Here is a 13,990-nt window from a genome sequence, read left to right on the forward strand (position 1 = left end):
GCAACAGCCCGCCATGCCGCACACAATAATCAAATTATTGTTGTTGGTCGCCGGAGTAACTCTGTGTGTTACACAGGATACACAGGATGTAAGGGAAGCAAGGTTAGTGCAGACCGCACAGGGGCCCGTGAGGGGATATAAGAAGGATGATATCTTCTATTTTTACGGGATCCCGTATGCCACGGCGCCTACTGGAATGCGCAGATTCACCGTAAGTTCTCTTAAATTCATTTAATTGTATTTTAACTCATTTACTTGAATTACTCGTACTTGTAAGAAAGTACACACTGGAGCTAATTGGTCCGATACACATATTATACCGTTGATATTTTTAAGTTGGCACAGTAATAAAGTAGGTGACTCATGGTAATTCAACAAAAACCGGCTAAATATGTAAACATACATAGGTATTGTAATTAATTATTCGTAACCTACCTATGATTAAATAACAATTTCTCGTCCTTACTCTCGGTAGCAAATGGTCTCCATGAAAAATGAGCTTAATAATTCGATATTTCAAATTAATGTGGTAGTCAAGTCTAATAAAATATCACTATTAGGTACATATTTTAAAACAAAGTCGCCCGCCGCCTCTGTCTGTCTTCTGTCTGTCTGTACGAGCATGTATGTATGTTCGCAATAAATTCAAATCTTACTTATAAACGGATTTTCATGCGGTTATCATTTATCAATAGAGGAAAGTAAAGATGTATAATTTGACTAGTTTTGTAGAACCTGTGCAAAGCCGGGGCGGGTCGCTTGTTTTATTATAGATTTGATAATAAAATACTTATAATTCAAAATTAATATATTAATTTTAGGCACCGCTTCCAGGACCAGTATGGATGAACCCCCTTGAAGCTGTCAATAATATGATAATTTGTCCACAAGGCAGCTCTCTAAATGATTCAATGCTAAGGATATCTCGTCAGGATATGCGAGAAGACTGTCTCGTGGCAAACATCTATATGCCCGATACAGAGGAGACTAATCTTCCTGTCGTGGTCTATGTCCATGGAGGAGGTTACCAACTAGGATTCGGAAACTTTGGTGACCCAAGCCCATTAGTGCGCACCAAAAAAGTTATAGCTGTCACTTTCAACTATCGCTTAGGAGTGCACGGTTTCCTCTGTCTGGGCACAGAAAATGCTCCGGGTAACGCTGGAATGAAAGACCAAGTCGCGCTGCTTCGATGGGTACAGAAGAACATCGCTAACTTTGGGGGAAATCCCAATGAAGTCACTATTGCTGGGTACAGCGCTGGTTCGTCAGCAGTGGACCTCCTGATGCTCTCAGAGATGACCAAGGGTCTTTATAATAAAGTTATACCCGAGAGCGGTGCAAGTGTCGCTGTATGGAGCGTTGTACTTGATCCTATTCAGAATGCAAAGGATTTTGCTAAGCAGCTTAACTTCACTAACGTTGATAATATCAATAGTTTGGAAGAATTCTACTCAACATTGTCATACGAGGATTTGACGTCAGATATTTTCTTTACTACAGAGGATTCAAATTCTATGTTTACACCTTGTATTGAGCGTGATACCGGTGTTGAAAAGTTCCTAGATGATGCTCCAGTTAACATTTTAACACAAGGAAAATACAGAAAAGTACCAGTCCTATATGGATTTGCAAATATGGAAGGTTTATTTCGGGTACCATGGTTTGAGTTATGGCAAGAATCAATGAATGAAAGATTTTCAGATTTTTTGCCAGTTGACTTGCAGTTTGAAAACAACGAAGAAAAGGAGCGTATTGCGAAAGCTAGTAAAGAGTTTTATTTTGGTGACAAACGCATATCGGCTGAAACTGTTCAAGGGTTTATCGATTACTTCTCTGATGTCTTATTTACATTTTCTCATTTGAGATCAGTTAAGTTGCAAGTGGAGGCTGGAAGTGATTCAATATACCTGTATGAATATTCGTTCTTCACGCCACATCCCGAATTCTTTCCAGAATACGTGAAAAATATCACAGGGGCAACTCACACTGCCCAGACTGATACGGTATTGGAATTCGAGTTCGTTGGTCCTGATTCTGATGAGTACAAGAGAATGAAGAACATAATGGTCGAGCTCTGGGTGAACTTTATTACTACGGGGTAATTATATAATATGTATATAATTATATTAACTAAAACCTAACCCTAAATTTCTTTATTTGAACTTGATTTTTTTAGTGCTGGATAATAGTTATGTTGCGTTTTAAGGTTTTGGATTTATTCCAAAAGATCTATAACCCCGCACTCTGTTTTATTTAGAATGTTATGTTATTACTCATCACTTTTACTCATTTATATTAATTTCCAATCTCGTGAAATCAGACATGAATTGTTGTTGGCCAATGTCACTCAAGGATAATAAAAATTAATAACTATTTATCTATTACAGTAAGCCAGTACCTGAAGGATCAGATCTCCCTTCTTGGCCCCCAGTTGGCGCTAACAGGTCGCCCTATATGTCTCTAGGAGAAGAGATAACGCTCAATGGAAGCCCTCTCTTGGAGGAACGTACACTCTTTTGGGAGGACATCTACGGTCGTTTCTACAGATCTCCATCAGCGCCATCTTCTGCGAATACACTGAAGCAAACTCTAACACAATATTTGTTACTATCCTTCTGTATATTAAATGTGATTTTTACGTAAAATAATAATTTGCTTATGGAACGGTGAGTTGTCTAAAGAGGTACTCATTTAATAACTCGTACAAGTAGGTTTATTTATAGGTAGTGACCGTTGTAAAATAGGCAAATATGCTCATGAAATAGGGCGTTTCCTGAACTAAAGATTTCCTTTAGGAGAATTGATCCTTTGGAAGGATTTAAGAAGTAGAGCCACCAAGATTTTGGATGTAAAATTTTTGGAGGGAGACAGGTCTCTCAGCTTTATTTTTATATCTATATTAATTAAGCTACGAGTACTAGGCCAAGTTTGGTAACGTTTTGGTATAAATCGAGGATGCTGAATTCATTTATTGGCCGATCTTAAAGATTTATTTTCAAACTATATTGTAGCTTCTAATTAGCAATGACTGGCGCACTTTGATATAAATAAACTTGTGGTCCTATTAGCTGTAGACCCCGCGATAAGCTTTTAACAATTTAAAAACAAAGAATATTTACTACGTTGAGTCATTAAGTATGTAACTTCCATCCCGCACCAACCTACAAAATGCAAATGCGAATATTAGATAAACCCAAAAACACACAATGGATATAATGGAAATATAAAAACATTTATTCATCGCATACAATAATAAATACTATCTAAATAAACCACTAAGACTTTCTATGTATTTTTAAATTATTTATTTTTGAAGTGAAAACTTCTTTAGCGGCGCTGGGCACTTTTTGAGGTGGGGAAAAAATGATAAACTCGAGACAGCGTAAGGCGATCACGTGACCGTAAGGGGCGTAAGGCGATCACGTGACCGTAAGCCCCGTAAGGTGGCCACTCATAATTTAAATGGCATTTAAATCAATAAAGAAAAACTCAATGTTATTTGACATTTATGTTGCGGACTCCCTTTTCAAGACTCTTTACCTATGTTCAAATAATTTGACGTTGTCATGGCACTATGTAAATAAACATGTCAATGAAAAAGTGTGATCTTATTTGAGAATGATAATAATATATAATAAATAAATAGAATACCTCCGCTAAACGTATGTATCGTGTTACCGGGCGTGGGTAACATAGTGAGGTGAGTTTTTCAAATATCTTTGAGTATCTTTAACTGTTTATTGTCCATACAAGTGTTTCTCTTGCTTTAAGTTTCGCTTCCCCCTCGTAACCTTACTTATTTATGTTGAATGAAAATTCAATAGGTATAAATTAAACATAAATAAAGTGTGGCTAGTGAGCTTATAGACCTCGCGATAAGCTTCAAAAGCTCATTGGTATGGTATGAGGCGCAGTTTAAACCTGCAACATAGGATTGAAAACTGAAATAAATGTCATATAAGAATAAGTGACCAAGGCCTCCAGTGCCCCAGGCTGGAATCGAACCAGTGTCCTCTGCTATCGCGGCAGGTGCTTATATGCCATTCGGCCACCGGGCCACAGCGGCATAGGTCGAATTTTACCAATCGATTCGATCGGTCGATTTTTTCTAGGATTGAAAGTCGCATGCCCTTACCCCTAAGCTACCATCGCTATACTTAGTTAAGAAGAGTGATTATGAGGTAAAATGTTGCACTTCTACTACAGATTATAAGAACTTTCGAATTATAATTATAAGAATGACCTAAGTACAATCGAACGCCGACGACCCTCGAACGACACTAGTGCACACTGCCTTGAAAATTACGTGCTAGTTCTAGTTATTTTATTGATTCTGGAGTATTCTGAATTACACTGAAGATACCAGCTTCACACGTGTGCGTCCATCCTTAACTCAAATTAAAATGTCGAAGGTTACCAGATGTTTCGGGTGCCGGCCCGTGCATGCGAAATCGGAATATTTTAATGCACTACTGCACATACAGTGCGGAAAACAGACAGCAAAATTAATTTTGCTTGCCGTCATGATGAAGTCAGTAAATCTAACGTGGCGTTGATGGATGATTGAGTAGACATAATATAATGACATACGAGCCCCGATGCAAATTAGTTCGGCTAGTTCCACACAGTAATGAAGGAAATGTACACTAGGGGTTAAGAACTTAAATGTCAGAATGGAGCGTAAGTATACGATAAATTAATTTTGAACCAAATTATTATTGCGAATTGTAAACATATACAAATACTTGAAAGTAAAACTCCCTTGGATCTAAACGTATCATTTTCAAACCGCTTTATAGATAAACAATGAGCCATTTTCAGAGCAAGAAATCTTATGTACTACGAATATCATAAAATTAATTTATGTCTATACCGACCGAAATCTAAACAAATGGTAAGAACATGTGAATGTTATCATTTATGAGAATCGTGGAAATACATTAGGAAAAGGCCTTCTTCCCCCTTAGACTTCCAATCTTAACAAGTAAATGCAGTACTGTCCAATTAGTGCTAAGAAATGCGAAAGTATTTCATTTCTAACTGAGCAATCTAATAATACCAAGTCGTTACCTAAAAACAAAACTGAGTTAAAATAATTAGAAATATATGGTTATTTCGAAGTTTTTGCAAAAACCCGGTTCCGGCAGGGGCTTTAAGGATGACACGCTAGACCGGGCCCGGGCCGGGCCGGAGCTTCCAGCGCTTCGTTTTCTATGGAAAACACCAAGTGATCACCGATCAGCCGTCATAGAAAATGACATGTCGGACGCCACGGCCCGGGCACGGCCTGACTAGCGTGAGTCATTCTTTACGCAGCCTCCAACCCTCAAATTGACCCTTAAATAACAACAGTTATGTTACAAGGATGCTAGATGTTAATTCCTGATGCAACACGCCACGCTCAGGATGCGTTATGCCGTTGCGCCGGGTATAAAAACACGGACCGCCTGCAATCGGCACACTTCGTCTCACAAACAAAATGAATACCTACGTTGCTGTGAGTATTAAAGTTTTTTTATGCATAGTGTTACATTACTTAGTGAAAATTTCAGACAAATGATTGTCATTGTTAAGAATTATTCATAAAGTTATCTGTGTTTAAAAGTATAAGTACTCAATAATTAAAAGATTTAAAAGCCCATCAACGTGCACACTAGCGCCACTGCTAAATAATCGTGATTATTTAGATTTAACGAAAGATATTTAAAAAAAGGGGGCCGCTACGTACTGTATCTTGTATTAAAGTACCTTTTGAATAAGTACCTACATTAAACTAGTTTCTATGTTGCTGGATTCGTCAATCTATGAACTCAAAACAAAAACGACCGCCTTAACTTTGGATAGATTGACGAATCCAGCAACATAGAAACTATTTTGATGTATTCAAAAGGTACTTTAATACAAAATACTACTGTATTGTATACTGTATTGTACTGTAGCGGCCCCTTTTTTTAAATATATTTCGTTAAATTTAAATAATCACGATTATTTAGCAGTGGCGCTAGTGTGGAGTTGGTGGTCTTTAACATTTTCAAACAAAAATAACTTATTTAATTCAATAATAGCTGTAATTGAAAACTACTGTTTTCGCTTTTTCGGCCTGTGATGAACATTTCCTTTTAAAATATTTTATTACGTGAGTTTGTGTCAGTTGCCGTATCCAATCGAGCCGTTATTTTTCAGCAAATATTATTATTGGACTAACTTGATTGCTTTCACTTCGAATATTGAAAAATATATTTATAGTCCAATCAATGTTATTTGTTTTTAATCGCTGGATTTATTATATTTTTGAGTTATTTATTATATTATATGAGAGACGGTTTGTGTTATTATTATGTCATGTTGTCAACAGTAGTTTTAAAACCAAATGGTTTTAGCTTTAGCCGACATTGATGAATATTAACTTCCGAGTCTTTTAAGTTCCGAGTCGAGTCGTTTGTCAAGTCTTTTTAAGCGCAATTTAAAAGATCTAGCAATACTTGTATATTTATTTCTATATTCGGGGCTCTCGGAAACGGCTCTAACGATTTCGATGAAATTTGCTATAAAGGACTTTTTGGGACCAAAAATTCGATCTAGCTAGGTCTTATCTCTGGGAAAACGCACGTTTTTGAGTTTTTAAATGTTTTCCGAGCAAAGCTCGGTCGCCCAGATATTAACCGTAGGCTACATTTTCCTTATACGATTTTTTTTTCACGTTTCAGCTGCAAGTAGCTTAAGTACGGTTTATTGACCAATGATTTATTTTAAACTTGTATTTGTTACAGTTGACTTGCCTGATGGCTGTGGTTGGCATGAGCCACGGCAGTGCCATTGGCGCCTCTGGTCTCGGCTATGGTAATATATTATTTTATGGGTACCTTGTCACTTAGGGTCACCCCACATCTAGCGTCTTTCGAGCGTCGGCGTCTACAACTCTATGGCCGCTGCTCGACGCAACGTCGAGGCAACTGCGCAGCGACGTCATTTTCCATAGCGCTGACCAGACGCCGATGCTCGAAAGACGCTAGTTTGGGACAACATTTGTGTAATTTACCATGTATTCTGTTAATATTCTTATTCTTATTCCTACTACAGCAGCCAAAAGAATGGGTTATAATTAACGCAGTGTACCTATGTATATATCTGTGTCCTGTTTTAAAGTACCTAGGTAATAAGGGCGTTTTTTTTGTTGTCCCCTACACTTTTTTTTTTCAAATTTGGGATTTTTTATGTTATTTCTACTCAGAATCACGAGCTCTTTCTATCCTAATAGGAGAAAAAAAGTGTCCCAAAATTTCCATACATATTTCGATCTTTCCATTCCGCGACCGCCATACAAAGTCTATGAAAAATGGTGACGTAATGGAAATAAAAACCTTAGGACACTATTTTTCTCCTATGAGGATAGAAAGAGCTCGTGATTCTGAGTAGAAATAACATAAAAAATCCCAAATTTAAAAAAAAAGTGTAGGGGACAACAAAAAAAAAACGCCCATAAACACTTTTTTGCACAAAAAAGCTGGAAATTTTAATTAAGGAAACAACAAGCTGAAAATTTAAGCCAAATTTAATGAATGAGATGTCTACTGTACATATTTGTTGAGAGAGGTGACTATATTTATAACTATGTAGTCAAGAGTTCAAAAAGGATGAGATTGAATATGCTTTATGTTTTAGGTTTGGGCGGTTTAGGCTTGGGAGGCCTCGGCTGGGGCGTGCCCATCGTCAGCGCACCCATCTACAGCGCGCCGATCCTGGCTCCCGCCGTCTCCACCGCCAACCTCATCAAGGCATCACCCATCCCAGTCGTCAAGACCGTCTCCGCTCCCATCATCACCAGCCCTGTCATCAGCACCGTAGGCCTCGGCGGCTGGGGAGGCGTCGGCCTCGGCGGTCTTGGCTTGGGCGGACTCGGCGGTAAAGGCGTGTGGTCCGGTGTCCCCGTCAACACCTGGGGCTACGGTCTCGGCGGCAAGGGTCTCGGCTTGCATTAAATGATGACGAAGTGTTTCTTTCTATCTTTCTTCGCCGCCACACTTTTATAAAGCATTCACTATAAGTATTCTGTTTTTCTTTTGCACCTTTTTTTTTAATACCACCAAAAGCAACCACGACTTAATACATAAGTATTGTATATTGAAATACTAAAAGACAGCGAACTCCTATAGAAGAATTTAGAAGTATTAAAACCATAAATAGAAGAATATAGGCAAAAAACGGTACTTTGGTTATTCGGACAATAGGTAAAATAGGTAGGTACCTATATAATTTTTTAAATCCATCTAAATATTGGGTAGGTACTTACTTTGATAATATGTATTCTAAAATGAATGAGAACTTGATGAAAACGGAAGTAGAATAACAGAATCGAATTGAAATAATCTCATTGCTGGGAGGAAAAATCCATTCAAAAAATATTTTCATAAACAAGCCAAATACCTATTTTTTACTTTATCAAAAGAATACCCTAACATTCTTTAATCAAGAAAAAACATTTTCTATATTTCACTGGCTTACCTGTGTTATGAGTGTTTCCATGAAACTCATCCCAATGTGATGGAAATGGGATCGGATACCGGTATTTTTTGTATGGGAACGGAAACGGTATTTTTTCGTTCTTTGCTAATTACTTCATTTCTAATTGGGCAATCTAATAATACGAAGTCATAACCTACAAACACAACTGAGTGCTACATTTCGAGTATAAAATAATTCGAAAAATATGGTTATTTCTATGTTTTTGCAAAAAACCGGTTCCGATCCCTGGATGGAATGGATGTCTTTACTCCAAAAAAAATGTAATAATAATCGGCTGAATGAAACATTAGCATATGAAAGGCTCAGGATCATTATGAACAATCTTATTCTCATATTCACGACGTACCTATTCAAAATTATTTATAAGTATGTCAAATTGAAAAAACAATACTCGGAATATTACTGTTTGATTGCTTTGGTTTCATATACTCGTACCAAACCCATGTTCCGTGACGTATAATTTTATTGCCGATCATCGACAAATCGCCGATGTGAATTCGCTTAATCACACGACTGCCCAAAAAAAAGAGTGTAGGTATTGTCTTTTAGTTGTAACACAGATAATTTCACAAAGGAATGTATAACAAATTGAACTACATATATTAGAAACAATAATGGTTTATTTGGTCGAGGAAATGTTTTGCCTTTTTTAGGGTTCCGTAGGCAAATGGCAAAAAACGGAACCCTTATAGATTCGTCATGTCTGTCTGTCTGTCTGTCCGTCTGTCCGTCTGTCTGTCCGTCCGTATGTCACAGCCACTTTTCTCCGAAACTATAATAACTATACTGTTGAAACTTGGTAAGTAGATGTATTCTGTGAACCGCATTAAGATTTTCACACAAAAATAAAAAAAAAACAAAAAATTTTTGGGGTTCCCCATACTTCGAACTGAAACTCAAAATTTTTTTTTGCATCAAACCCATACGTGTGGGGTATCTATGGATAGGTCTTCAAAAATGATATTGAGGTTTCTAATATCATTTTTTTCTAAACTGAATAGTTTGCGCGAGAGACACGTCCAAAGTGGTAAAATGTGTGTCCCCCCCCCTGTAACTTCTAAAATAAGAGAATGATAAAACTAAAAAAAATATATGATGTACATTACCATGTAAACTTCCACCGAAAATTGGTTTGAACGAGATCTAGTAAGTAGTTTTTTTTTATACGTCATAAATCGCCTAAATACGGAACCCTTCATGGGCGAGTCCGACTCGCACTTGGCCGCTTTTTTTATTTTAGGCATAATTTATCATTTGTTATTTTAAGTTTTAAAAGTATATCACATGTAGGTACTTATTCGATTTAGTGAGACTAAAATTACTACTAAGTAATATTCTAGTATAACACAGGTACTATTTACTGTTTTAATAACATTGTTACATATCTAGTCAAGTAGGTACTAGTTATTATGGAAAATATAATCATGTGGTTATTTATAATTTAAGATATCGAAACCGTTTGGCGGCGCGCTTCCTCGCCAGCGAAACGTTGAATATTGAACAGTAATCAACTAAATTACCCCGTACTGAAGCAATCTATTCATTACAGCGATGCTATTAACTTCATTTTTAGTGCAAATGCAACAATCATCATAATTATTCACTTCGGAGATTTGGTGCATCCTTTAAAAGCATATTTAAAATAGGTAATATGCAAATTTTCAGTAGATACATATTTACTGATTATTTAGTAGGTATACTTAATACAAACAATGCACACAAAAAATAAATATACCTACATAAAATATTAATCACTCTAGGTCTACCTACATACTCGTACCTACCTATATCGTTTGGATAATTATAAAAATGGTGCCTAAAATTACAAACAGTCATGACTACACATCGGTAACTCGTGGCATTTAGGTAGCACTTAAAAGATTAGTGATGAGCACACATCGGTAACTCGTAGCACTTAGGTAGCACTTGACAGTTTCTAACAGACTAGTGATGTGACAATGTTCTTCCTATACGAGTCGAGAAAAAGAAACCACTAAAAAAAGGAATTAATTAAACTAATCTTTTAAGTGCTACCTAAATGCCACGAGTTACCGATGTATAGTCATGACCATTTGAACATGCAATTGCATCAATATAGGCTTTACTACATTCCTTATTATTTTCAATTATTTCTACATAATATGGGCATCTGTACTTAAAATTGCCAAAGTCTGGAACTAGTCTACTAGTTACAACTGTTTCACCGCCGTTTCCTACCTACTAACAGTAACACTCTTGATAATTAATCATTATACCTCTCGAGTATATTTTCAGAGAAACTGTGTGCTACGGGTTGGCGGTAAGAATAAATGAAACTGTAGTTTTAAAATAACGAACTAAATTTATTCTCCCTTAACTTCCGCCGCAAGCACACGAATACGTCGTAGGGTAGGGTACGTTCTAGGCCGGTACTGATTTTGCTCCGAGGACAGTTCCACCACGCAAGTACTCCCCTGAAGCTGCCGGAGCCACTGCGGGTTGGGAGACGGAGACGGACGAGCTGAGGGACGTCAGCTGGGGCCGCTCAGGAACTGCCGGACCGGTCTTCTCGGCTACGGTTCTAGCCGTAACTAGGCTCCCTGGAATTTATTTCCATTGTGTGAAGAAAAGTTCTTAATATGTCTCCGCTGACTGTACCCGGCACGGCAAGAAACAAAGCGAGAAGCAGTACTGCGTGATGATGATGGTGAAAGTTTGGTGATGTGCGGAATGGTACAGTCAGACGGAGTTTACACTTTGCACTGATGTTAAATTTAAAATAACAAGTTATAAAACAAAACTGAGTATAGGATCTAACGGTCAAATTTTGAATTTAATAATTACTGGAAATTAAATTAACTTATAGACTTTAAAGAAACACAATTTAGCAATTAAACAAGATGTAATAAGAGTGAAATGTATGCAAGAGTACTTGAATTAAGTGGCAAGCAAAATCACACAAAGAAGTAGCATAGCGAAACAACCGTTACAAATATCATTTAAATCTACCTGCTTACAATAAGCATAAGAAATGTTCAACACTTACCCAAAGGGGATTTTAAACACTAAAAATGATTCCATTTGCACTAAACGAGTACAGTAACGGAATGAATAAATACAATCGAACATATTAATTCTCGCCGGGCACGACAGACGTCGCTGCGCGAAGGCAAGCGAGCGTGCGCCGGCGACGAAAGCTAGATCTGTCCTGACTCATCGAATCGCGCGCGGGCCCGCGCGGAGAGAGGGTCCGCGGGACGGGAACGCCGCTAGCCGGTTTACTTCGAACAAAAGAGTGTTGCACGAAGTACAGTGAGTCTCAATTAAAAGGAACAGTTTGTATAAATAATATTAAAGTGTTATAAGTTATTTATAAATCTAATTTAATTTTATAAATGTAACCTAGGTTACGTAACGTATCTACGTTACATGTGATAAAAAGTAAAAATCCGCGAACCGCAATGTCTTTTGTTGCCTTCTAAGGTCTAATCTCTTGGCTTTCTACCATTGGCCTTCCTTTGATCCATATTAAGTGCGACACCCTGTATAAAGTCATCCTCGTAGCTTATAATCACTACCGACGCTACCGCCACTCACGGTACTCGGGATTTATGGAGGCACGCAATTTAGGTCAACCGAGGGTGTTATCGGACATCGTATAAATCTACCCTGTACCGAACATTTAGATGCTGTGATTGCCAATACCCATAACTTGAGACTGTTTTTGTCGTGGATTTGACCGTAAATCTAACTATCATTTTAGTTTGAAGGTTCATTTGTATTAGAAGAGTAACAGAGATAGATAAAGATCAGCAACATTTGTATAACAGTCCGAAACAGATTGATTAGACAAGTATTAATTATTTAACTGTCATGACTCATGAGCTCAATATACGCTAGGTACAATATATACCTATTGACAAGGTGCGAAGTCGGTGGAGGGGGAAGTGGCGCTGATCGTCACAAACACAGGTAATCTTATGGAATGTCCGACATTAGTACTAGCGGCAGCCGCTTGAACTAATTTTACTCCATAAGATTTAACGTAGAAAGTCTGACAAAATTAGGGCAGCACCAGTCGTGCACCTAGCGATATTGCCTATATAAATTGACCACTAAGTACTGTAATTAATTAGATACCTATTTTTATAAAATAAAACTGGTTCAAAACCAAGTTTTTCAGAACTTATGTACGATATTATAACTTCCTATTTGCTTTTCGGCGGAGAAAAACATCGTGAGGAAACCGGACTAATCACAATAAGGCATATATATAGTTTCCCCTTTAGGGTTTGAAGGCCAGTTGGTTTTCGTAAAAACTAGTGCCTACGCCTATTCTTGGCATTAGTTGCCAAGCGAACCTCAGACTCTCATAAGCCATGACGTAAATCCGGGAAAAACGCGAGGAAGATGATGATTTACGAATAAAACTCTTACTTACTTGTATCTTGCAAGTCTTCCATTCTTTTCTATTTTTCCGAAATTCCCTGATGACTCGACAAGACTACGCTTACAAGATATTCGTTCTCCTAGTGAATTTGCAACTTAGAATAAGAGTAATATTTAAACTTCGTCCCCTTCAAGTCATTAACTTTTGATGTGGCAACTGAGCTAAATAGAGATATTAATAATTAGGGTTACCGAAAAACTTTTTTACCTCAAGTCTGCCGAGGGAATTTAGTTTTTCATAAAAGACAAAATGTGCCATTCTGCTAGCAACAGCCATAGTATACAGATTCCGAGACTATATTTTACATTATTTCAGTTTAGACTAATTAGTAGGTACCTCTCAGGTTACTAAAAATACCTATATTGAATAAAGACAAGAATTTATTATGTTTACTATTGTTAATATATCGATCAAAGCTGCCACTTTTGTAGACATATAGCCGATTTCGTGATATAACGGCTATTGCATTGATATGACACAAAACATACTAAATATTACAAACTGTCAAACTTCAAAATAATATTATCCATATTTTTTGAAGTCGGTTAAAAACCGATCATAATCAGGTAATCTCTATAAGCAAACTTCAATTCCTATTGTTACACAGTCCTGTGTTACAGATACACAGAGAGAGAGACAGAGAGAGAGAGAGAGAGGGAGGGAGAGCTATGGGTCGTAGGTGCACGTTAAACATCACGTCATTGCTAGAATTAAGTGACGTACACATTCTTGGCATAGAAATAGGGCGGCAGTGTACTGAGTCTACCTCGTGTACTGTTGTTGCGAAGTGTTGTTTCAAACTTGGGACCATCAAAGTAGGTCGAATTAGGTGTAACTACTCTAAAGTTACCGGCGGCAAATTACACGACAAACTAATTGATGAGGCCGAAGGAGGCCTGTGATCGGAGTCGAAGATCACTTGGCTTAGTTTTGACTTACTTGACTTATTAAGGATTAACTTAAGATCCCATCTTTTTTCTTCGATAGCGTACGTATTTTATTGTGATTTTGATCAGTAACCATTTAGAATTTTAA

General features: G+C 37.3%; 2 protein-coding genes across 2 annotated transcripts; both read left to right on the forward strand.

The window, feature by feature from the left end:
• LOC134651619 (esterase E4-like) lies at positions 1–2,646 on the forward strand. The gene is made up of 3 exons (XM_063506718.1): positions 1–211; positions 822–2,101; positions 2,391–2,646. The coding sequence occupies exons 1-3, from the start codon at positions 14–16 to the stop codon at positions 2,644–2,646; spliced, it is 1,734 nt and encodes a 577-aa protein (XP_063362788.1). The 5' UTR covers positions 1–13.
• Positions 2,647–5,444: 2,798 nt separating this feature from the next.
• Positions 5,445–8,047, forward strand: LOC134651458 (shematrin-like protein 2). The gene is made up of 3 exons (XM_063506566.1): positions 5,445–5,500; positions 6,774–6,843; positions 7,666–8,047. Exons 1-3 carry the CDS (start codon positions 5,483–5,485, stop codon positions 7,980–7,982), a joined length of 405 nt encoding a protein of 134 aa, XP_063362636.1. The 5' UTR covers positions 5,445–5,482; the 3' UTR covers positions 7,983–8,047.
• The last annotated feature ends 5,943 nt before the right edge of the window (positions 8,048–13,990 follow it).

The sequence above is a fragment of the Cydia amplana genome, chromosome 10 (genome assembly GCF_948474715.1).
Source record: "Cydia amplana chromosome 10, ilCydAmpl1.1, whole genome shotgun sequence".
NCBI classification, from domain to species: domain Eukaryota; kingdom Metazoa; phylum Arthropoda; class Insecta; order Lepidoptera; family Tortricidae; genus Cydia; species Cydia amplana.